Source organism: Oreochromis aureus, linkage group 7, assembly GCF_013358895.1.
Source record: "Oreochromis aureus strain Israel breed Guangdong linkage group 7, ZZ_aureus, whole genome shotgun sequence".
In the NCBI taxonomy this organism is placed as follows: domain Eukaryota; kingdom Metazoa; phylum Chordata; class Actinopteri; order Cichliformes; family Cichlidae; genus Oreochromis; species Oreochromis aureus.
Window position 1 is genome coordinate 49,570,680 of NC_052948.1, and position 25,249 is coordinate 49,595,928.

Sequence of the window (25,249 nt, forward strand, 5' to 3'; positions counted from 1 at the left end):
TACCTCACGTTTATCAAAGTACTTCGATGCAGTGCACACAGGCACCACATGCTGCAGTTACTGCAGACACATGAAAAAGTCATCCTAATGTCTTTGCAAAAAATTAAAATAAAAATTACTGTTACTGAACCTCACAAGTAAATTTAAGGCGATTTTGCGGTTCAGGAATTATGATAAATAATTCAACAAAGTGGGATAGGGTCACAGCGTTCTCCGGCACTACAAGTCCCGTCAGGAGTACCGCAGGAATATCTATTTTTGAAGGGAATGGGGGGATTCTTTTGAATAAACTGATAAACAGCGCGGGCAGAAGAATAGATGACGTTATCTAAACAAATCTGGACGGATAAGGTCGGAGGTAAAGGCTACGGTAACACCGGGACCCCCACCCCTCTCTCCGGCTGCTCCTTTAAAGCCGAGCGGAGTGCTGATCAGACCTGACGGGGAACAGTTTGGAGCTGGAGCGGATAGGAGAAGTTGCACCGCCCCGGTTCAGGCAGCAGGGCTGGAGCAGATAAAAGCTCAGATAGTGATTGAAAGTGATGGTAAAAGGATTTAGCCCAGGCATTAACCGAGGGAGAGACAGGGAGAGAGAGGGAGAGAGAGAGAGAGGAGGGAGGGCGATATTTTCCATAAAGCCTTTTTTTCCTCCTCTCTTTCTTTCTGCCCTTGAGCATCCCGGGTAAACCCGAGCTTTGTAAAAGTGGGAAAAGGAAGTGGAGAGGAGGGGAAGGAGGGCGGGCACAAGCCTTTTTTTGACAAACTCAATATTTTATACTTTTGATACTCCTTGACGCTGGATTTCAGTCCTGTTTTCGCAGCCGTTTCCAGATCTAGGACACCGATCTGCCGTGCGCAGCCATCTACGCTGTGATCAAAAAGTATCCGTCGGACGGCAAAAAAAGGAAAAAAAGAAATAAAACAGAAAAAGAAACCAAACAAACAGTGAGCCGGCTGATAGCGGGAGTACACTGAGGACCGCGGCGGGGGACGAGTACACTGGATGGTAAAGGGGATCTTTTTTTTTTTTTTGGCCAAACGGGGGGGGGACGTGCACGCACTCCGAGCAAAGTGCTGACCTGCCCGACAGATGCATGTCAGAAGTAAGTGTTTTATCTGATTAAAGCATTTCACAGCGGAATGCGTTTGTTGCGAAAGCTCTGCGAAGTCAGACAAGCACCGGAGAGCTGCTGATGAGTTGTAGCCTCCACAATATCCGGAGCACTTCAGGATGTTCGGGGGGGACTGGCAGCATAATTCATTCTGCTTTAGACAAACGCGCTGATGCATTCATTCTTGAGCGTGCATTATAGCCCGCACACATACATATATATGTAAAATTGGAGTGATGCTCCACGGAAGGATGCACTGCTGTAGAAACTGACAAACCCCTGCGAGACTGCCAGTGCCGGGTCGGGAAACAGCTTTGGCGACTTCACTTGACAAGTGAAGTAAGTCACCGGGTGTGCATGGGATAGGCTGTTTAAGCACCAGGCTTCCTTTGGTGTGGGATGACGGGCGGATTATAAGCAGTGAGTCCACGCTGCAAAAAAGGGGGGAAAATCATCATGAGTAGCTATTCATTTACTCGGCTTAAAGTGGAAACATAATTAATAAAAATAATATTAGTTTGCGAATAACTCAATTAGCAGTTTGTTTCTCCGGAACTTTATTATCACACCAGTTACTGATGTGCTGAAGCAAAGCTGAATTTTGGATAGGCCCGAGGTTGATGAAGTATAAATGAAATGGCACTTCGCTGAAGAACATTCTTGAACCAGACTGTGGATAAGTCATTCTTTATTTTTTGCACCATTTGCCGGGTCATAAAGTAAACAGATTATATGGGGCTATTAAATACATCTTGCCGACGGATATTTCTTGCACTGCAGTTATTACCATCTGTATAGTCCACTCTGTGTCGCCGGTATTGGAGCAAAAACAACTCTTGCACACACACACACAAACACACACGCACAGGCGGCACCCGGCAGCAGCACGTGTTTTTACGCATAAGGTTATCCACGCGGTGTGGCGGTTTTTTTCTTTTCTTTCTTTTATTTCAACACTCAGATATTCGTGCTGTATGTAAAACAAACTCCTTGTAACTGTTCGTGGTATATATTCACTTTAAATGTTTTCATAGTTTGGGGGGCAGTTGTGATGTTTTCCAGAGTAAATCAGTGGGATTTGTTGCATTTTTAATCTGACACCGCGAATTAAAAGCTCAACGTTACTATAAAAATGACATTTCGAAGAGGGGCACTTAAGTTTTATCGAGCACAGCTCTGTCAAATGCCACGTGTATATATTTATTTGCAGTGAAATTAAGAATGCGAAAAAATGCGGACACAGCTATTAACCTATTATTTCTGCCACCCATTTCACCTCCAGGACAATCGGAAGAGCTCAACAAATCTGAAATGTCCAATGGATACATCTGGAGACGCATCAACTTCTCCTCCATCCTCTCCAACTAGCTCCGCAGTTTCCCTGAAGGACACCGCTCTGTGAGACATGGATCCGCGCAAACATCTCCCACCCAACTCCCTGCAACACTATGGTTAGAGTGCATGCCGAGACTCCTCTCCGTAACATTATCCACCCCCACGCCCACTGCCCATCTTCCTCAGGAAATCAGCCATCAAAACGGTGAAGTGTCCTGCTTTCCTTTCCTCTTTGGGGCTGCCAATAACTGACGAGAAACGCTGAGAGAAAGTTGCCGATTCAGTGTTTCATTTTGGGGAATTAATAAACCTGGAGGCAGGTGGTGTCAATTTACCCTGACCTCTCCATTCCAAACACAGCAGTATGGTGGTAGGGATGTGCACTCGTTCCCTATGATTATCGCTCCATGCTCGTAACCTGTCCTCTGAGCTCCGTGGCCCCCTCACCCTGTGCCGGACCCCTCTCCAAATACCCCCCCAGCCTGCCATGCTCCTTCAGGCTGTGTTGCTGCTGCTGCTGCGCTGCTTGGCCTCCACTCTGGGCCAGTACGAACTGTGCAAATCCCTGGTGAGCACGGACGAGGGCTCAGTGTGGGAGCATTACGCCTGCCAGCCAAAACCTAGGTCCATGAAAGACTTTATGCGGATCAAGGTGGATCCGCCTGGAATCACATGTGGAAGGCCACCGGAGAGGTTCTGCACTCTGGTGAGTCCATGTCAGGGCTTGTATGTATATGTTGCACTTTTATTAATGACTTTTAAATGTAGGATATGGTAATAATAATGTTTGAACTATTTTTCCACTATTTTTTTAGTGGAAATAATTTCTCTAATCCCAATAAGTGGTAAAAAAAATAGTGACCAGAAACACATGGGCCACATGCACAGAAGCCTTGGTCTTGATTGAAATGCATCTTAAAGTGTTGAAATAAAAGTTGAAACTATTAGTTTGGAAATCACCAGCTCACAGGGCTGAGGCGTAAAAGAGTAATAACAGACATTTCTAACTAAGGTCAGAGCAGGATTCACACTGTAAAAGCCACAGGGACCCGAAAGGAACGACACAAGTGCAATGACTGGGGACTGACCTAGAGGTGTTGTTTACATTAGTATGGACTTGCCAGCCCGGTGTCCGGTTTAATTTAGGGCTTCTAGAGGGGCTCGCATTTCCTGTGGTAAAATGCATACACTGGGACCTTTTAGTTCCAAGGACACTAAAGGGTGAGCTGCAGGAAAACTCGTTAAAATGTCTGCTACAGCAGTATTTAACACACTTTAGCCTGGAGGCTACTCCCAACTAATGTAGGTGTAATAATTAGAAATAAGGGTTATAAAATCGTAAGAATGAAATTAAGCTTCCTCCCGCCTCTTCCGTGGAAAGTTTTATATCTGAGGTTTGACTCATGATTTGACTCTCAGCACGTGTATGTATATGTGTATGTGTGTGTGTGTGTGTGTTGAGTGCGTGTGTGAGACAAGTTCACCCTCTTGATGATCAGCTCTGCTGTCGCTGAGTGTCCACTCACTGGTAGGGCCAGTACCGGGGGTGCCAGACCCGTCTCAACAGCCCTGAGTCAATCTCACAACAAGTGTCTCTGCAGAGCGTTGGTCGGCCGACAACACATTATAAAATCATGTCATGCTGTTAATTAGGTGTTTATATTCTGAGTGACTGGAGACTTGTTACTTGTTAAGACCGATTTTGCAAACAGCCCTCCACTCTTGTCTGCCTCCCTTCCTCCCACATAGGCTGGCATTTGGGGGGTGGAGGGGTCATTTGACAGGAGCAGCAGAGGATACTGTGGTTTTCGGATACCTAATGGTCAATGATTTGTTTAACAGCGGAAACCACTGTTGTCTTGAGAGAAGCCTCTCATGTGACTTATCCTGAGAGGGGAGATGGACATAGCTAGTGGAAAGAGTGTGGCGGGGGGAAAGAGAGAAGTCAGGAGAACTGCTCGCTGCCATAACGTATTGACGTCTGCCCCCTAATGGCCTCAGCCTGGAAACTTCTATAACTATGTTTCTGAGTGAGCAATGATGAAATATTGATGGACGCCTTAATGGGCTTCCTTACAAGGACTGGCCAGCGTCTCTGGTTCTCGGGGATCCAGAGTGGTGTTGCTTGGTAGATGAGACAGAAAGAGAAAGAGGAATGGAGGGCGGGACAGGAAGGAGTCTGGCCTTAGTCAGCAGTTTCACATCGGGTCGGGTCTTCAGACCAGAAAGTTCTGGTTCTTCTCAGGTCGTTGGTGGTTGTGGGGGGATTTAGAAGCAGCTCTCCCTTCTAAGTGCATTAGGTGGGGATTTAGTGAGCGGGGAAGCTGTCAGATAAAAGTTTACTTAAGAAGCAAGGGATGTCAGAACAGCGGGTTTAATTCTGTACTGTGACTATATTCTTGTCATCACTTTAAGTCCTCATTGTGATTTGTAATGACCCATGAAATCTGTTCATATTCGCTACAGAATCACTGAGCACCTGCACTCCCCCCCCCCCACGAGAATTACTCCATCCTTAGCAGGAAGAAAACTAGTACGTCTCCTCTCTGTTTTTCTGGGTGTATCTGATATCTTTGTGTTGGTGTTGTTCCTGAATCATCAAAATTAATGTTTGGTCCAGTTTCTCACTGCAAGAGAGCGTTCACATAGGTTTGCGATGTGGAAAAAACCCCAGTCTAAATCCACTCAGGAAAACATAAAAAAAAAGGGGGCGGTTAGGGTTAGGGTTGGAGGTCAGGATGCGATCATGGTTAGGGTTACAGGGCTATAGTTAAGGGGTTAGGGTTAGGGTCTGGTGTGATGGTGTTTCCATGTCACAAAACTATGACATCTCAACAGTGTGATTGGTCGCTTGCAATGTTGAACCTTAGTTTTAATAATCCAGGAACAGCACCAACACGGGGATATCATATTGTGCTTCTTTCTGCTGCACAGGGCAAACAGGTATTGGTCAAGTGATATTAGGATACAGATCATTTATTTTCAAGCAAGTGCTATATTTTTCTCCCCCCTCTTCCTCTTCCTCTTGCTCCCCTCCCACCCTTCCAGATTTGGCAGCTTTACAGAAAAGCCAGTTTCTTATCTAATTGGTGTACATTTACATTCACTCATTCAGCAGTCCCACAAGTCAAGAGAAAGTCAGGGCACTCTGGAAAAAAAAAAAAGAAAAAGAAAAAGCATCACCCAAAGCGCAGAGCTGCTCACTCTTAATAAGACTTCAGACATACTGCGGAAGATGCAAAATAATTTTTTCCCCCCTCCACTTCTCTCACTCTAAGACTGCTACAGCTCGTAGCAGTCGTAGAAAAAAAAAAAAAACTGGGGGAGAATTTACTTTTGGGGTTTTGATGTGGAGGCATACTGTAGCTCCGTCCACCCCCTCCCGCTCACATTGGTTTACAGTAGTTTTTTTTGCTCCCTCCATCTCTGCAGGGATGCATTTTTTTCTACTCTATTTATCTCTCTTGTTCCCTGGGAATGCAGCATCCTTTCTCCTCCGCCAAACAGGCCAGCATGTTGGCTTCTTTCAACATGACGGGCTTCCAAGCACTTTGACAAAGATGCTACTGTCACTAGTGCTGTGTTAGGAGCTTCAGTAGTTTCTTTGTAGCTTCTCTGTACGGCGGCTGCTATGGAGTTGTAGCTTGCAGTCGAGGGGCGATGGTCTAAGGAGATTTGAGGCAGCACGGTGCACTGGTGGATAGGTAATAATGAGGAAGAAGTAATGATGATCCAAGCTTAGCTAAGCAGAAAGATGAAATCAACACTAAATGCACACGGTGTTGATATATATATATTAAAAAACAATGTAGCATTCAAAGAGGTCTCACCGTGCTGTTGTTTGTTATTTTGTCTCTCGGTTTTGAACCAAAACCTTCAATCAACGCTCTCCCTCGGGGCGGAGAACAGAGAGCAGCTGAATGCAAATGGGTAGCGTGCATGTGTACTGGAATGTACAGTGCCGCGGTGACGTTAACGGGAACCAGCAGGGCTGCGTGAAACGTGCACGAGTTGGCCAACAGTGCACAGTAGTATGTCTAAGAAAGACAAAAAAAACAAAAACGTGCGCACAGACACACACACACACACACCTTCCTGTTTCAAAACACATTTGCCCATTTTAGAAGGTAGAAATCTGCCAGCTCTAAAAATAGACGTGATAAGAGAGAGAAGCCGCGCAGCAGCGGAAAGGGAGCATGCAGGAAGGGGAGGAAGATGGCAGCTGGTAGCGTGGATCAGTGCATCCCAGACTGGGCCTATGGCCATACTTCATACTCCCTGCCCAGTGTAGCCATGCCAGGCCCGGCTGGCTTGCCCTGCCCAGCAGTGGGACTTCAAGGCTGCGCAAAAGGGCCACCCACATCCAGCAGTGGGCCATCGTCAGTCAGCCTCCCTGGGGTGAAAGATAGCCCAGGTGGCCACTGTCCTAATAATACACCCTTGGAGGTGAATTTGGGCACAGCATGAGCAGCTTTGACAGCGCAGGGGCATAATTATCGAAGGGAAAAGAGAGAGAGAAGGGAACGGACAGCTAAAGAGAGTGACAGAGTGTGACTATACAAACAAGGCAGGAGGGGGAGGGTGCGGTGATGTAATGGCATGGCTTGCTTCCCCCATTAGGACACAGTTGAAAGTGATCAGAGAGTGTTTAGATGTGTTGGCAGAACGGGAGGATAGTTATAAGTGAGATTTATCCCTGACTGAGGTGATACTAAGAGGGATTGGCTGCAGGGCTTAGACAGTCTGAGGTGAACTTAGCAAAACACCTTGTTTAACCTATCAGGATGTGTGGAGAGGAGTAATGCTCAGTACTGAGGGATGTGTTGAGTGGGGATACTACTACGAATGCAAGAAGCGTTCATGTATCTGTCCAGTGTACAAGAGATTGAGTGGCAACAGTGTAAGGAGGATCATTTAAAAGTCTGGGTTAGAAAATTCAAACAAGGGCAAGGATGCAGCACCCTGCAGCTTTCCAAACGCTTCAGTGTATCAGAATCTATCAGAACAGACAGAGAAAATTCAGATATCCCCTGGAACGGCCTATTGACAAGTACTTGGTATGATTTCCTTTGATTTGAAGAGTTTTTGGCCCCCCGGCTCTCACTACAATCCACATTTTCTTACACTAAGGCAAAACACCCCGAAAAAAAAAATAGTTTGATGTCAACTTTCCAAAAACCTTTAAAATCAAAAGCAACCCTCCACTCTCCTGCATCGCTTTCCCGCACTTGCACATGAGCATACTTCCTGTGCTAACTTTCAGGATGATTTGAGGTGCATATAAGAAGTTTTCAGATTAAGGTTTTCAGTGAAGCTGTGAAAAACATGACATGGATCATCTTGGTTTACCAAAAACTCTATAAGGGAAAAGTAGTGACTAAAGTGTTTTCAAAAACAAAGATTGAAAGTATGAGGACGCCCAGGCTTACAAATACCAGAGTTTGACATTTATTTCTCTTTGTGCAGCTCCTCAGTTCAAAAAGTGTGCAGAAGAAAAAGATCCACAGTTCTGCTCAAAAAGATTTAAAATCTTTTAAAATGTTACTTAAATCTGGCTGATGTCCCCTTCAAGGCAGTCTTCCTGGGTAGCAGTTCACTGTTTTCTATTTGTAGATCACTCAGTGGAAGTCCTGTTCTCACAAGTTGCACATCTGTGATACACTGAACGTCCTCCAGTGTGTCAAAAAGGTTAACCTTAAATTTGACTTTCATTTTCAGAAAGAGGCTCAAGTCACAGGACATACGACACGTGGTGAGCAAACTTTATGTTACTGCTGCCTAAAAGATTTGATGGAAGGATGGCACATGCAGTTCAGGTTGCTTCTGCCTAATGTTCTCTGTCAGACGCCTGCATTAGTGTTGACAGTCTGACTCTCGGGGTTGACTTCACAAGGAACGACCCCATGAATTTTTTAAAAAACATAACATCAACAACAGCAACGAGTTCCAGGAAGTGATTTAAATATAGCAACGAGGAAGCAGTGCAGATGTGCACAAGAAGAAGGAGAGATAAGCCAACTTTAAATTAGGTATAAAAGTCAGTTTAAAGGACTTAAAGGTACAGTTTTTAAAATCCGACCACTAGATGTCAGTAGATTTCAATTCAATTGTATCATCCTAGCTACGGTGGCTGCTGTAGGACAAACATATTTTGGGCAACCAAGAGAGATAAAAAACATTTTATTTTGATTCCATCCCATAACAGATACAGTCACTATACTACTGTTTGTGTAAAAAAAACAATTTTTGTATACATTATATTTTAAAAACAGATATGTGTCAATTAAATACTTTGCTATATTTTCAGTTTTTACCCCCAAGTCTTCTCAAAAACTGGCTGCTTTTCATCTGTAGAACCGAGATAGCAAAGTAAGTTCAGACTTGATCTGAGTTTTTTGCATTCTGGGTAGGCTGTCAGGCTGTTTACCTCACAAAGTTTACTTGTCAATATCGTGGGTGAAAACATCCATGTCTATTTACTCTGGAAAAGGCTGTAAAACTTTGTGAAAGCAGTCCAATACTCTCCAATGACGTTGATACTGAGGTGGGTGGTGAGGATGTCTTGAATGTTATGCTGGTAAGCGGTGCTGTTTTTGCTGTGCTAATGAAACTTTGTTGGACTCAGACACTTAGAGATCAAATTCTCATAAAAGATGAGAAATTATTCAAACTGTGCATTGGCGTGAAAGTGATTCTTAGGACACTCAAGCTTAACGTTAGCTGGCGTAATGTTAGCTTATAACCAGCTGTTGTTGTTTAGTTGGCGCGTTGTCATCTATCCAGAAACAGCAGGGTCGCATGTCTAATTTTAATGTGTAATTAAAATTTTCCTCCCCTTTTTGGCATACTACATATGACATAAAACCCAATTAGACAGAATTGCGCTGTCCATATCAGCCTCTGTAGTTTATTTGCCCCGTCATCTACAATACAATGTATTTTTAATGGATTAATTCTCAGTTCCTAACAAAGCATACAAGTACAAGTACAATATTATCTTTTTCTTTTAAACAAAATCTACAAACAACTGACTGCACCTTTAAAATAAAACTTCATGCAGCTTCAGAGGGATCCGAGAAAGAACTGGGGACCTACCTCAAGTGATCCGTCAGTGTCAGTTGCAGTGGGCCAAAGACTGTAAAGCTGTCATGACAAAATACTTGGAGGTGTGACATAAAAGCTTACCACACTTCTATATCCCACCCCTCATCCCCACTTGAGGTTAGCCACCATTAGCATAACCGGTGCTCCAACTCTCAACTCGTAGCGGTCAGTGTGGGCAAGTTAGACATGATATATCTGATTCTGTTATATGAGTTTTAATGCTTTTCTTAAATTGTCAACTGTGAATTCAGCTGTGTTTGCAGACTCCATTTGAGATAAACTGCCAGTGCAATATTTAAAAAATACAGAAAGGTAAAGAAAATGATATAAAGGTCTCTGTTGCACAGTTCACATCTCATCTCTTCTGCCTTACCTTACCTACATCTCAACTACCATTGGTTTAGATTTTACAACGGACCCTGAATCCATCTAATCGCTACACTTGGAGACAACAGTAACACTGCCAGATAATTTGGATCTGCTATAAGCACTGCCTGAATTCTAAGATAAGTTGCTAATAAAACTCGTGCTGGTTCAACTGCGGTAATTTGAACAGGACAAGCTCTGCTGCTGCTTCGGATCAGCGTGGTGTCTCCGCTTGGTCCTTCTTATTCTCTCCTCCTCCTCCTCCTCATGCACAATCACACATGCCTACAGTAAACATTTACTTTTTCCTGCCTGCACACACACATACACACGAATACACGCACACGGACGCACACAGACATAAACAACACCCGCCCACACAAACGCACACCTAAGACACTTTTACACTTGCCAACTGCTGTTTTGCACCCAGCAAGACATTTTCCAGCAAGCGGATAATCACTTTTTCAGGTAAAGTAAAAGGTTTGTAATCCTTTACATGTACAAATACACGGTTACGTATGCTTGCTGGCAACACACACACACACGCACTGATGTACTGTCCCCATCCAGGGTAACAAGAACTTGCAGCATGATGGAAAAGCTTCCAACAAAATAAAAGATTACGTTATAAGTGAAAAAGCAATATCTCTTTCTCTTCCCCTCTGTGCCCTTTTTAATGGGGAGGGCCATTTCATTTGATGTTTCTCCAAAATAAAATAAATTGCGTTCTCCGAGTGAGGGTCGGTACCTCTATTCCCCTCGCTAGCAATGTATTGTGGAAACCTCTATAAGTGGAGGTAGAAATAAGGCAGACAGCGTGATAGAGAAAGGTGGCAACAGAAAATATTTCTTGGGAACACAACTGGTCATAAGAGCAAAGGAAGGGACAGACATGTAAAGGAACATTTTCTGCATACTTCTTTGTGAATGGAAAGTGGACCTTTTCTTTTTCTTTAAAGAACAAGAGTTGTTTCGTCGCTCCAGATGTGTCCAAAAACAAGGCAACTATCTGTGCTCACAGCCGTAGCATGGGCCAAATTTCTAGCACTTGAGGTATTTCTAATGACCATTTAGGATCTCATTGTCATCCTGTGAGTGAAAACAAGAAAGCCACTGACGGCAGGGGCATCATGGCGGCTGTTGTCGTGGAGACGGGATCCCGGCGAGGATAATTGCTGGAGGGGCTTAGCAGTGCGGGCCACCTGCCGCAGCATTTGGCTGGGATCTGTGTGTCTGTGTGTTTCTGTCAGGGAAAAGATTGTGTTTGCTGGTGTTTGTGTGTGTGTATCCTGGAATATAGTGATATATATATATATGTATGTATGTTGAGCCTGGCTGGGGAATAAGAAGGTGGAATAAGGAGGACACGGGCATACAAAGGGCTAAAACATAACCTCATGTAAGTCTCTCACGGGGGATAAAATCTTCCAGCTTATTACAGTACATATCACCTCCAGACTAGTTAATCCTAAAGGGCCGGCTGAGGTCGGAGGAGGTTGGCGAACGCTTTCGACCTGCTGCCGTAAAATACTGTAATGACTCCCTCATGTTGTCTGGTACTCACATGCTTTCTGTGTCAGAGAAAACAGGAAATGCTATCGCCGGTACACTTCAGGAGCTAACCTATATGTGCTGTATCTGGGACAGTGTGACAGTGCGATCATTTTCAATAGGATTTGTAGGTCGAGGGTCATCCTCAGAACAACAGGCGTACTAATCTTACTTTGAGTGTGTGTAAACACGTGTGTGGACGGGTCTGGATTGAAGGGCACAGAAGCAGCTGGGCCACCACGGAGCTGCTACTCTCACTCCGAGGCTCGCTGTAACCCTCTTCATCTGATCCTAATTACTTTTTCTGGTTGCAGTTGTTTATGAGCGTTGTAGATGATCATCTTAAGTGTGTTTGCGCTGACAGTGATCTCTATCTGAGTCAGTGCAAAGAGAGATAATTGGGTTATCAGATGGGGAACAATGCTGCTATGTTGCTCCAGTGAGCAGAGAGATAGATTATCTGCAGTTTCTGGTATAAAGATACCACTGCTGTGTCTTCACATGCATTATGATCCTGCACAGTGTCGTTTGTGCCATACAGCTTCTCTCAGCACCAGCTCAGCGTTTGCTTATGTTTGGAGTTTTCCCCACTCTGCACTGTCACCATAAATCAGATGATTTATAATCTCAGCCTCGCAGGATTGTAACTTTTGCTTTTGTTATCAGGCCACTAGAGTGAGCTTGAGTGACTGCTCACTTTTCTGTAGTGCAGTCCAATGACTTTATTCAAGAGGGCTTGGCAATAGATGCAAAGAAGCAGCGACACATGATATGCGCTTGCAAGGTTCATCAATATTGTGCAGTACTGCTTTCACAGAAAGAAGAAACTGCTGTTTCATGTGATACTCCACCCAAAATCTTTATGGAACTGAAAGGTGGCTGTAGAGAGCTTGATTTCTTTTTAGTAGCGGGGGAAAAAAATAAAACAAAGGAGCTTCTCTGACTCTCCATCTGTATTCTCAATATCTCAGATATCCATGAAACGTTTGCACCTCAGACCCAACTCTGTCAAGCTTGTTAGCAGCTGCGTCAGCTTGAGGATGTTCAAGCGCCCTGACGACTCCACCAAGTCCACGAAGAATGAAACTTCAAATTATATACAACCAACCTTTAAACCCTGCAGGGGGTCAGTGTTTGATCGTTGAAACACAAATTTGTGGTGAAATCATCAGGCGATCAAATTTAGCCTTGTTTAAATTAAAGCAGCAGCACCATTACATTACTCTACATTAAGGCTTCCATACATAGTTTAATACATTTTTTCAGTTCAATATGCAGCCATGACTACAATTTGATAAATGGCTACACCAAAAGTAATTAGATCTCAATTGATCAAATGACTACTATAGTTGCATAAATAAATTCATTACATTTTGACATTATTTTAACAACACACAAGACATTATATGTGCACAATGAATTTTAGCTAGGGCCAAGAAATTGGTATTATCAAGAGAAAAGTGTTTTTTTCTTTCTTTCTTTTGGTCTAATTAAAATATAAGAATAAACAATATGGCAGATCCTTGTGGTATATTGTTAAAACATCTCATTGGTTGTTAAGGCTCTGAGCGTTCATGATATGTGATGTTACACGTCCAAGCAGGAAACTGTTCTTCTTCCCCACCTTCCACTAAACGCGACAACCCCCAGGGATCTAAATCAGGTCCTCTTCTCTTCTTATTATACATGTTACCTTTCAGCTCTAGCAGTTATATTATATTCACTTATAATATATTCACTTATACCTGGATGATACTGAACTTTATCTACTTGCCACACTTGAAAATATCTTCTCAGTGAAAAAAGTCTTTGTCTCAAATTGCGGACCCTCCTTCAACTAAATGATACCAAAACCAAAACTATTTAATTTGGTCCATCAAACTCTATAAATATCTTAACAAACACACCTGGTGCTCCTGGTTGAAAATCTTGGTGTTTCTATGGAAAGTTCCTTTTTATTAATCAAATCAGCGAACTCAGCTTTCACCGACTGAGAAGCATCACTTAATTAGAGCTGGTATTGGCTCTAAATCTACATTAATCTGCATTAATCTACAATTATATCACCTCTCAGCTGGACTCAGCAGCCAAACTTCTAACTGGTACAAATAAAAGATAACATATCACTTCTGTTTTGGCTTGGCTGTCCTGGCTAAATACAAAATTAATTTTAAAAAGGTTATAGTTTGTCTTTCAAGCCTCCCTGTGGATCAACTCTATTAATTTCAATCCATATTTTGCCTCTGGGTCCCTGAGGTCATTTTGTCAACAACTTCTCTCATTGGCCCCATTTCACCTAAAAACCACTCAAGGTCATTTAAGGTAATTGAGCCTTTGCATTTATTGCACCGAGACTCTTGTACAGTTTGCCAGCTCACATAAAAACCTGTCCAACAACTTAAAATTTGAAATAATTTTTAAAAACCTACCAGTTTTGGGATCTCACTTGCAGGTCAAATGCTAAAGAATCAGTACCTTGCTCAAGAATTTTCTATATGGTGTAGATATGAAACCTAACTTTGTCTGCTTTACAACAGCCCATCTTTACTGTGTAATAATTGAAAATCTTCAAACTAATTATTTAACTAAACATGTTTTTTTTCTCCCTGTAGTAGTTATTTTCAGCCTAATTGCTATTATTTTACCAAATGACATTTCAAGTTGAGCTGGTGCATTCTTAAACGCTACAATTAGAAACAGCACAAGTGCTAAAAGTAAAAATAATAAGGGAGGATGAAAAAAGAGAAGAAGAAAGGGGAGGAAGCAGCGCAGAGGCAGGGGCGGTAGAGGTGGAAGAAAAAAAGAGGGATATTTATACTCTCTAGTCCATCAAGAGCTTGTTAAGCACGCAGCGGTAAAACGCAGAACGACAGCCGGATTTCCAATAAATAAAAGAATAAGGATGACATCAGCTGTTGAACTGCAATCAGTTACTACGAGTGGAGAGAACCAGAGAGGAGGATGAAAACACAGTTGAAGATTCATGATTTAAAAGTCTTTTTTGTCATTATGCCAACACAACGAAATTATGACAATACTTTTTCACATGGTACATAAAAACTTGCTCTAAATGTGAAGTGATGTGTAATGAAAGAAGCCAGTATATGAGGGCAATAGAGCGAATGCTTGGACAAATAATACAAAGATATGACCCCTTTGATGCAATTAGTGACTTAGACTAAATATTGTAGAAAATCATAACTCTAACAGTCTAATTAGTGCATCTTGGGGGCATGGTTAGCCTTCTGAATGTAAAACAATCCAAACAGCACGAGAGCTGAGCATGGCAAATTAAGCACCAAGAGAGATGGCTGCGGATCTGTGGGATTTCCTTAGGTAAATATTTTTACTTGGGTGGTGATGGGGATGTCAGACAACTGGCTTAAAACAGTCAGCTGCATCAATTTCACAGAAACGTCTGCAGCGGTTTTAATATGACGAGCCAGCATCTGTGGAATTAAAGATGTATAAAACTTATTTGAAAAGTTGGTTAGTTGATGCTAACTTAGGCTCCTAGAAATTACATTTATCACACCATGTTTTTTTGCTAATTAACATATTTGGCAAGTTACTAAAATGATTACAGCCAAGCTATTTTATTTGTTTTTCACTGGAATATCAGATCATGCAGAACAATAGCTGCGTGTAATGACTACAGCACTGATATATTTTATTGTTATGTGTAGACAGTCAGAACTTGGGCTAGGAAAGGACTGTGGTCTGGTTTAATATATAAACGTCTTGATACAAAATGAACTGAAGGCACAGCCTTGTCGCCTAAATCTACATAGAGATGGGAATCACTTGTCAGGAGCTGCGGCCCACCCTGTACCCACCTCTCTGTGACTGTGCTGCAGTACATACACTAAATATAGCACTTCATTCACTCAACCCTGATCCCGAACATAATCCAGCCAAAGATTACATTTGTCAATATAATACTGCCGAGAAAGCCGTGCTGTATCACGTATATAAAGTAGTAATGATGTTTTTTGTTGGGGGTTTTTGTTATGTTTTGTTTTTTGGGGGGTGTTTCAGAATTTGCAAGCCTAAACAAGTGGAAGATGAATTTGTCTTACTGGTATCAAGGGAAGATGAGATGCATGAGATATTCTTACAGAAGCATTTCTCGTTGCAGGTGTAAAGAGGCTTGTAGCTCTCTGTGAGCAGCGTGACTAATCCTGTTGACTTTTAGTTGTGTAGAGGGGCAGCAACTTGAAAGTCTTGGCATCACTAGAAGAGGAGGATCAATTCTCTGGAGTTAAAAGTGCAGCAGCACTCTGCTGTCTATGCAAAGACAGTGATGATGCACGATCCTCTTGACCTTCACACTTCCTGTTGTGTTGTTTGGCAAGTTTACTTTTAAGCTCTCTGTCCCTTGGTGCATTGGCAAGGCCCTCCATACACGTCTCTTTTTGTCTTTTTTGGGAGGATAATATGGAGGATTTTGGTGTTGAGCTGTGGATATTGTGGGAATAAATAAATATCTTTTGAATCAGCATTTGTACTGGGAACAAAGGAACATCCTGATGATTGTGAATAGAATTTGTAAATCCTTAGCTTAACATAATTTTCCGTTGCAGTAATGATGGCTGCAGCTACTGCAGGGACCACAAATCCATTTTTAAAGCAAAGACATTTTGTTGTCTTGTCAATTGAGAATTTGCTGAGCCTATTTAGGGCTGGATGACCAGAGGAGAAAAGCAGGCAACTGCCCAAGGGACTCAAAAGGCCCCAGTGTCAATGTGAATTTGCAGTAATCTAATAAAAATGCAATTTTCGGGAATATGCACTGTATTATCAAGTATTCATTACTGTTCCTCTTGTTAGAGTCATTCCCGAACCCTGAATGAAATCCTTTCTGTCTGCCTTTATCTCTCTTTTAGGAGAACCCATACCTATGTAGTGACGAGTGCGATGCCTTAAATCCAGACCTTGCCCACCCTCCTCAGCTGATGCAGGACAATGAGCGCAACGGCCTAATTACCTACTGGCAGACTGTAACATGGCGAAATCACCCAGTGCCCCTGCTGGCCAACGTCACCATGTCCTGGAACAAGAGTCTGGAGCTCACAGACGATATCCAGATCTCCTTTGAATATGGCCGTCCTACGATCATGGTTCTGGATAAGTCCATGGACCACGGACGCTCCTGGCAGCCCTACCAGTTCTATGCCGACGACTGTCTGGATGCATTCAACATGCCACCCAAACAAGTGCGCGATCTCTCGCCTGCTAACATCACACGGGTCATCTGCACTGAGCAGTACTCGCGCTGGGTTGGCTCCAAGGGTGAAAAGAACGTGAAGTTTGAGGTGCGGGCACGATTTGCTGTGTTTGCTGGACCTCGGCTACAGAACATGGACAACCTGTACGCCCGAATGGAAAGTATGAAGGGACTGAAGGACTTCTTCACCTTCACCAACCTTAGGTTGAGGCTGCTCAGGCCCGCCCTCGGAGGTACCTATGTCCAGAGAGACAACCTACTCAAGTACTTCTACGCCATCTCCAACATCGAGGTACCTGCCAGGTGAGAGCCACTTTTGACTACATCTTGATACTAATTCACACCTTTGAATGTAAAATCTGATTATGAACATAAGAAATTCTTTGGTGAGAAGAATACAATACATTAAACTATTAAGAACGCCGGAACTGCCGTACAGGACACAAAAATCAAAAAATTAAATAAATTAAAAAAAATAAAATAAACTATTAAAAACATATGTGTTAAACTGAAGTTCACTAAGAGGAACATTTGCAAAGTATTAAAACTCAGACAGATTTATATATTTATAAAATGGGAGCCATTTTATTCGGTTTATCCAGTTATAATACTTTGATAAAATACCAGCATCCTTTTTAAAACCAAACATTACTCTTAGTAAGAATAGCTTAACAAGGGTTAAAGGATTTTGGCAAAGGCACAAATACATGTTTTAGGATAGGAGCAGAAATCTCAAAGATGCTCAGCTGCTAAATTTCTTTAAAACACATTAAAAGTTAGACCAGTCAGCAAACCCCTGGCAACCTCCAGTCACTAATGAGAAATGTGTGTTCAACAGCCAGCAACAAACAAACCCATCAGGGAATACATGTTTAACCTAGCAAGTAGCTAGAAATGACTAAAGGTACGTTGCAAAATATTGATATCATAACTTAAATAAAATTAAACTTTGTTTTAATTGAAAACCGTTTTGACAATGCACTACATAGTCTCCAATCGAAATATTAAATACCAAAGCAAAACCACAACAGCTCAATTACATCAGTAATAGTTTTCCATTTCATATAACTTGGTAAGGGTCCAAAGCACTATGTTAAATCTGAATCATATATCAAATTAAAATGACACTGAATCTTTTATCAAATCTTGAATGTAGCTTTGTATTTTTTTAAGGAACTAGAACTAGAAATATAAAATTATTCAATGAAGATGTTACATAATTTGTTTTGGTACAAGAAGCTAGAAATGCTTCTTGCTGGGAATTTTATTGTATTTGCTTGATTTTTTTGGTAATTAATTCTTGCTTTATAAGCTGTATGTTGTCTGTAAACTTTGGATGTTTTCAGTCCAGTTGCTGTAGGTGTACAAAATGAAGCGGTGAGCTAGTTCTAAAGAGCACCGTGAATTCAAGCGCCATAGTGTAATAGGATCCCACCACTGATGCAAATAAGTTTGTGAAATTTCTTTCTAGATATTCAACAATCAAGAGTGGGTGGTATTATTGCAAAGTTAAAGTGTTTAGGAACCCCAGCAATTCAGCCACAACGTATATAAGTTAAAGGTTAGTTGGTTTAGTTTCAGTTTTTTAGCTTTGAGAATGATTTCCGTGTTTGAGTTTCATTGTTGGTGAAAATGTTTCTTTTTATTAATTTCAGTGGAAATTTGAAATTTTTTAAGTTAGAGGTGTCTTTTTTGACATTGATTGTTCGGACACATTGACATTACATTCACACAACTTGACCAAAATAATGAAGGTCTTGATTCAGAACGGCGAGGTTAATTAGTTCAAAATATTGATCTTATGTATGAAAATTTTAACTGGAGCCTTCTGTATGCATCACAGTAATGATCAATTAGATCATTTCTCTGCAGAACAGTCAGCACTCTGTTTAACTTTAAAAAAAAAAACACTGTACGGATGTTTCTCTGTACTCACACTCTTTGGCAGAGTATAGTCAACGGCTTGGAGAGAAGCCGCTTGGACCGATAGACCAAGTTTTCAGGGTAGCTGATACAGAATTAACTGGCACTTCAGCCACAGAATGCAACATCCAGCACCAGCTATAAAAGTGAAAGTGTTAATTTTACATGCGTACACTGTTTAATAAGAGATTAGTGAATCTTCGCAGACCAGATCCAGTATGGAACTGATCATATTTATGCTTGTAGTTCAGTATTACTTCTGTCTTTTCCTGCACTCAGACATGACAGATAAGGTATGTTCACCTGCCAGTGAATGTACCCTCTGTTCTGACATTCAGCCACACACTTTCACACACAGCTACTGTGATCTGAGGGCATTTCAAATGACACCCCCCCACCAACCCCCACACTTCCACACATACTCTCTCTCAGCCTGAGTCCTGGTCTGGCTGTCACTGGCCTGTGAAGACAATGATTAATGACAGAAACACGTGGCCTCGGTGGTCGAACGTAAACCGCCATCCACATTCTGCCAGAGGAGCCGGGAACCCTTACATGGCAACTTTGTGACAGTGAACGATGCCCGGGCCGTCATGCTGCTGCTTAGCATCAACAAGCCATCTTTCCTGCCTTTCAGAATTCTTCCAGAATTATTATTCCAATCAATACAGCAGGCTGACATTTGAATGGTATTTAACATCCTTGTTGGGATGGCATGGACTCAGAAGAAGAAGGCGTAATTTGTGAGTGTGTGTGTGTGTGTGTGTGTGTGTGTGTGTGTGTGTGTGTGTGTGTGTGTGTGTGTGTGTGTGAGAGAGAGAGAGAGAGAGAGAAGCAGACAGGGGTTGAGAGTGAGATGGGGAAAGTGAAAATGAGCTACTGTTTGAGTGAGGCGTTGACCGATGGGGCCTTTGTGTGTGCGTGTTTGTGTGTTTGTGTGTGTGTGTGGAGTCAAGGTATGGGGGTGGGGGGTGGGGTGTTTGATGAAGTCCTGAGTGGATGCTGACACAGCACACGCACACAAACACAAACAGCCCTCTGGCAGTGGTGAAAGGGCCTGCAGGTATTGATCACAGCCACTTTTCAGGCTCAGCATAGCATCAGAGAGAGCAAGGGATCGACCTCTGGGTGCAACAGTCCCTCGCCAAACCAGAACCACAACCAAACTCCGAAAATGTAACAATCAACCATTTCTGGCTTTGATATATTCGAGCAAACTCTTTATTTAGTGGCCTACAAGTGCACAACATCTAAGAATTCATCATCACACATGAAATCCCCGCTGTGCCGCTGCTTGAAACAGCTACACCTACACTGTTAGCTCGGGGAAATTTCTCTTTGTGTACGTCTCTTAACTTCTCTCCTCATCCTCAGAGCCGGGCCAGTGGCAGCTGGTGATAGTGTCAGCGTGTGTTGGATCTGGTGACAGAGGAGCCAAATTTAGCTCTGTGGAGATGACTGAGGCCAGTCCGTCTTCCGCCCTGGCCACCCACACCTCCCGTAACATAATCAGTAATCAATAAGTTATTCTGGGCAGCCAGGAGGAGTATTAGGTGATAGTGGTGGGGGGTCCTCAACAGTACAGTACAATCAGGAGTGTCTGATGCTTACGGCTGGGAAATTGATTTTAGGGGAGCGAGACGATTAGTCAATGTTCCCTGGACAAAAGGCTAAGCCATTCCATCTCATCTCATCTGGCCTTAGTAACATATTAGGATTTCCAATGCTTAAAATTTGAATAATGAATATTCCACTCCGCTGGAGCTCCGCCGGGGACAGCGCGCTGAAATGGGTTTTATATGATCAAGCCCGAGTGGCAGTGTACCGCAGGTCGCAGCAGTAATGAGATATGCTGGTGTTATCGATGGAGAGAGGCTTGTAGTCACTTCCTGACCGTATTGTATGTCCCCGGGCCTCTAGCTGTGGCTCTCTGACTGAACCCAGTTAAAAGTAATTATTATTGGTTAACTCTTTTTAAAAACCCAAACTGACCGCGGACAGAGACAGCAGAGCAAGCTGTTTTCCCATCAAACGGTGTAAGATGTTACCTCTGTGGAAAGCGTTTCACTTTTATCTGACGCTGCATTGTCAGAGTGACTGGTCAGGCTCTAAAAAGCTGGCACAGGTATGCGGGAAGTCAGGTACTTGGGCGAGGGTGGGGGCAAATGTTGCTGCTTTATCAATAAATAGGTAACCTGATAGGCCATTAAGTGCAAACGCAGGCAAGTTGGATTTGATGAGAGTGAGGTTGTAAATTTAGATTTGTGGACACGATGAAAACACTCAGCAAACCGGATCTCGGGCGAGCGGCGAGAGGGCGTCTGGGGTAGAGGACAGCCAGAGGTGGAGCGGGGGGTTTTGAAGTGGGCAGAGTGGAGAGAAGGTCAAACAGAGGCAGCGTGGGGAAAGTTAAATTGGATCGGGTTGATAGAATATTATCATAGGATTCAGCATCACTCACTTTCTGTTGCAAAGTTCTCCCAAGGTTAACTGTAATGAGCAAAAGTACTGACTACAATTGAAACTCTAAGCCAAGGTGTTTGGGGTTTTAAAAGCCCTGGGCTCTATGTTCATTTTACAGGCTATATTCAACCCCCAGATGTGGCCATTTCCATATCATTGATGGGCCATGTGAAAGCCATCTCCAACCATCAAAGGCAGAGCAGCACAGCCTCAGCTCTATCATCATTTACATCATTGAAATCACATTCACCGGGAAGCTTCACTCATAAGCGGAGCTCTCAAATTCTCCCTCATTCATTGGACCTCCTTCTCTCCATCCCTGTTCCCGGTGTTCCATCTGTCAGCTGGAACGTGGCGTGGACTATAGCAGGCCGTGCCTGGCCTGTAGTCTACATTATGGATTAGACGTAGGGTCATGGATAGGGCCTTTTTAATGAAATAAGCAGCAGGTCGTACAGTGGGTCTTTATAATGGAATAAGGGAAAGGCTCTAAGCTCAGGAAAGAGGCAACTAAGTGGATTAGGGGCCAAGACAGAGAGGAGGAGATGGAGCAGGATGAGGAGATAGACGGAGTCTGCAGCGCTTCTCTCCCCTCGCTCATAATCGCTGCAGCGTCGAGTTCGCTTCTGCCTAACTTCTCAATTTGATTTGATTGGCTGATGGAAAAAGATGACATTTAAGAGAAGCCAAGTAGTCTGAGTGTCTCTTACTTCTCATTGTCAGTGAGCTGAGTAATGGGTGAGATTTGCGCAGGTACATTACAACACTGATTATGTTTCTAGAAAACATTAACGATCCTGGTATGCAGCTGGGGATATAAATTCAGATTTTAAATATTTGTGTGCACATAATTTGTATCAATGTTTGTAAAATAAACCCATCACTGACACCTCTATCATTTTTATTCAATCAGTATTTTTTGAAAATCTGTAGGCTTCTGCAAACTACAGGACAAATGGTGAGGGGAGACGTGTCACAGTCATAGACTGTATCCAAAAGATGACCTTAGCCACCATGACATCACCTAGTCAGATAGTGGGTTTGTGGAGTCTCAGTGAGAGGTAAATCCACCTGGGAAACAAAGGGAAGCTCTGCACTTTTACAGTTTAGTGAGTCCACAGCCACAAGGCAGCTATGTGTTAACGCTTACCCTGTGTTATTGGTCATTATTTACAAATAAGCATCATATTATTAAAAAAAAGAATTGCAGTAAACTTGCAGTTGGGACCAAAAAGTAATCTGGGAAATGTTTATTGAACTAATAAATCAAGGGAGTACTGGTGTAATTTCCTCGTGGACAAACTTGTTTCTGCAACCAGAGAAGTTGCCCCCTGGTGGCGATTGCAGAGACCGCATGTTCATTATTATGTATTATATTCATTTTAACACAAAAAAAGTAATCAACTAGACAAAAGCCAAACAAAGTTTGAAACATCATTTTATCAAATACTGTCAACTACTAATTGTTTAATAATTAGCAATATATTAACAGCCTTTCATCTCAAATAAGGAGGCCCTTGGGCAGCTAAAATACGTAAAGAGTATTAATATCAATACCACTGGAAATACATCTGCAGGCAGAGGAACACAAAGAACGTTCTCTGGGCTTTATACACTAATTACAGCTGGTAAGCCCAGTCTTGTCTGAAAGGCCCATCTTTTACCAACAACTAATTATTCTCCAATAGTGAAAATGAGTTAAGAGCTGACCTGGCAGGAAACAAGACACATGAATGCTAATGATATTCAGAGTGTTTTTACATGGTCATGTCGTTTCATGTCTGCTCGACTCATTTATCCGTCGTGTGTTTGTGTTTGTCTCAGTGCCATCCCGGCCCCATGCTGACAGAGCTAATGTGCTGAGAGGTTTAAGCTCTCCATCTCCTCACAGACTGGAACAAGCTGGCACAGAAAACTTTCCTGGTGTTTGTTAACATGTTGCCGAGGGAAAGAGCAGTAAAAGGAGTTTTGTGTGAATTCTTTCATGTACTCGTACGTCTTCTTCTTTTGTGGTTTTATCAAAACAGCCGTTGCAGCAGAAGTCCCTTGTAATTCTCTACCAAATGGCTTTACTTCTATTAAGTAAAATGCTGTAGTCATGAATATTATCTATAATGAGATGTGTTTCAACTTTGAGAAAAAAATAGAGAAAATTTAAAGACTTCTTTTAAGAACGTTAGTTTTTTAATGTAAATTATTTTATTGCACCTCGTTAGGTTCGCTATTCATCACCCACAAGGAAAGGTGCTGATTCTACCAGAATCCAACATTCAAAATCAGTGTGTGTGTGTGTGTGTTTACACTTTGCACTGACAGGTTTCCATTGACAGGTTTCCATTGTACTGATAGGATATCCACGGGCAGCCAGTGTGTTAATGCCATTAGTCAGTGACGTGAAGGGGGAACATTTCTGGTGCCAAATCTTGATTAGATTCTTTATGAAGACGTTTTAATTTAATCTAATTAAATAACACCGCAAAACCCAAAACGAAACACGACATGGGCAACACGCGCTGTGAACGAGTCCGCGCTGTCTTGAGCAGAGGCTCCTATCTGGGCTTCCTTTCCTCAGAGGATTGTATAATAGATCTGAGGGGTTGCAGAATGAACAAAAAAATTAATTAACAATAAAGAGCACTTCTCCATCCATTAAACCTTAAAATCAGTTAATCTGTCACTTTAATGCCCCACTTTAATTTCTCTTTGGTACCTTTGAATACAACAGACTGCAGCTCCTTTCATTTATTTAAAGTTTAAATGTTGTTTTTATGTTTTTTTTAAATAAAATTGCATTTTTATGGAGGACTGCTTCAAAGAAGTTTTTTTAATTTAATTTTTTATTGCTTTTTTTTTTTTAGCAGCTCTGACAGTGACGTGAAATGCTAAGAAGTTGTAACTCATTAAAACCTGGAAGTCACGATCCTTAAGTAACCCTGATTAAGTAACCCTGCAGTCGCACTCCATCCTACAGGAAGGACTAATTAGACCCCGAAAGGCTCTCAGTGCTTAATCCAATTGTTACAAAGCTCTATCGTTGTAGTAGAAACATGAATGAGGATGACGGGGCAGGTAGCGGGAGATCTCGGAGGCCTCGGCGTGTGTCCGTTTCCCTCACCGGAGAGCAGATGCCTCTGCTCTGCTCTCTCTTTTTTGGAGCCTCCGGTCTTTTTCATGTCTTGATTATCTTCCAAGGGTGACTTTGACTTTGGAGACTGTCACGCTATTTTTGAATCACACCAAAGTTTCCTTTCGTGTCCTTTGCAAGAGTGAAGGTGAGAGGATGGGAGGTATAAGCCTGGATCAGGTGGGGGAGAGGGGAGCGGGAGAAAAGAGGGAGGCAGATGATGGATTAACTCCTAGTTTCATGGGACTAGCTGGGGTGTGTGATTTTGTGATGAATGATGCGAGGTGCGATGCTCTGTAAATATTATTCTCCAGTTCACACACGGCCACTGCCGCGGCGCACATCATAGTCTCACATAGTATCACAGTCTCGCCATGTACTCGCCGCATTTTCCAACTACAGTTGAAAACTTCCGCATTTATTCCGTTTGATGAGGAAAACTGCTTTGTGCTTGAATACTGCTACCTTTCACCACCCTTCATGAATGAAATATACAGTCTGTGCTTGATGTGCGATGAGGAGAACATAAAGGTGGTGGCTCGTATGTTCGGGGAACCTTCATGCGTGGCCCATCCTTCCTTCGCCCAGACTCCTCCCCTCCGAGTTATCTCCCTCCGAGGCAGCCGAGGCTCCGAAACGGATCACATTTTAAATCATTCATGAGCACTCCCCCAGAAAAGAAAGGCATGCAGAAAGCTGAGGGACCGGAATGAGGAATGTGTCATTGCTCCCCTCATATGCGATGATTTATGACACAATGGTTGTAACTGATTTGATAATCACAGTTTATTTCCCCTCCAAAGGGAAGAAAGTTATAGTCAGCGATTTTGCCTGTTTTCCCTTTATTCCAACGTCCTTTTTTTGTTTCACAGATGAATTTTTTTTCTTTAATCCCCGCCCTCTTCGATTGATTTCTCTTTTCTTCTTAAACCCCCTTGCCCGCGCTCGGCAACTCATCCCATAAACATCCTTTTAAATTCACAAATACAATAAAGAATACTCCCCACAATGCGCCAGCATCACGCCCTACCCAGCATCTGG

General features: G+C 42.6%; 1 protein-coding gene across 2 annotated transcripts in view; it reads left to right on the forward strand.

Annotated features, from left to right (window-relative positions):
- Positions 1-523: 523 nt before the first annotated feature.
- The window catches only part of LOC116331685 (netrin-G2), a 73,449-nt gene continuing 48,723 nt past the window's right edge, over positions 524-25,249 (forward strand). The window contains exons 1-3 of one of the 2 annotated variants that reach the window (XM_031754434.2): positions 524-1,006; positions 2,395-3,153; positions 16,358-17,001. In XM_031754434.2, the coding sequence (XP_031610294.1) occupies positions 2,935-3,153; positions 16,358-17,001 (863 nt within the window). In that variant the 5' untranslated portion in view covers positions 524-1,006; positions 2,395-2,934. Of the gene's footprint in view, positions 1,104-2,394; positions 3,154-16,357; positions 17,002-25,249 lie in introns of both variants that reach the window. The other variant, XM_031754433.2, reaches the window with a different exon arrangement.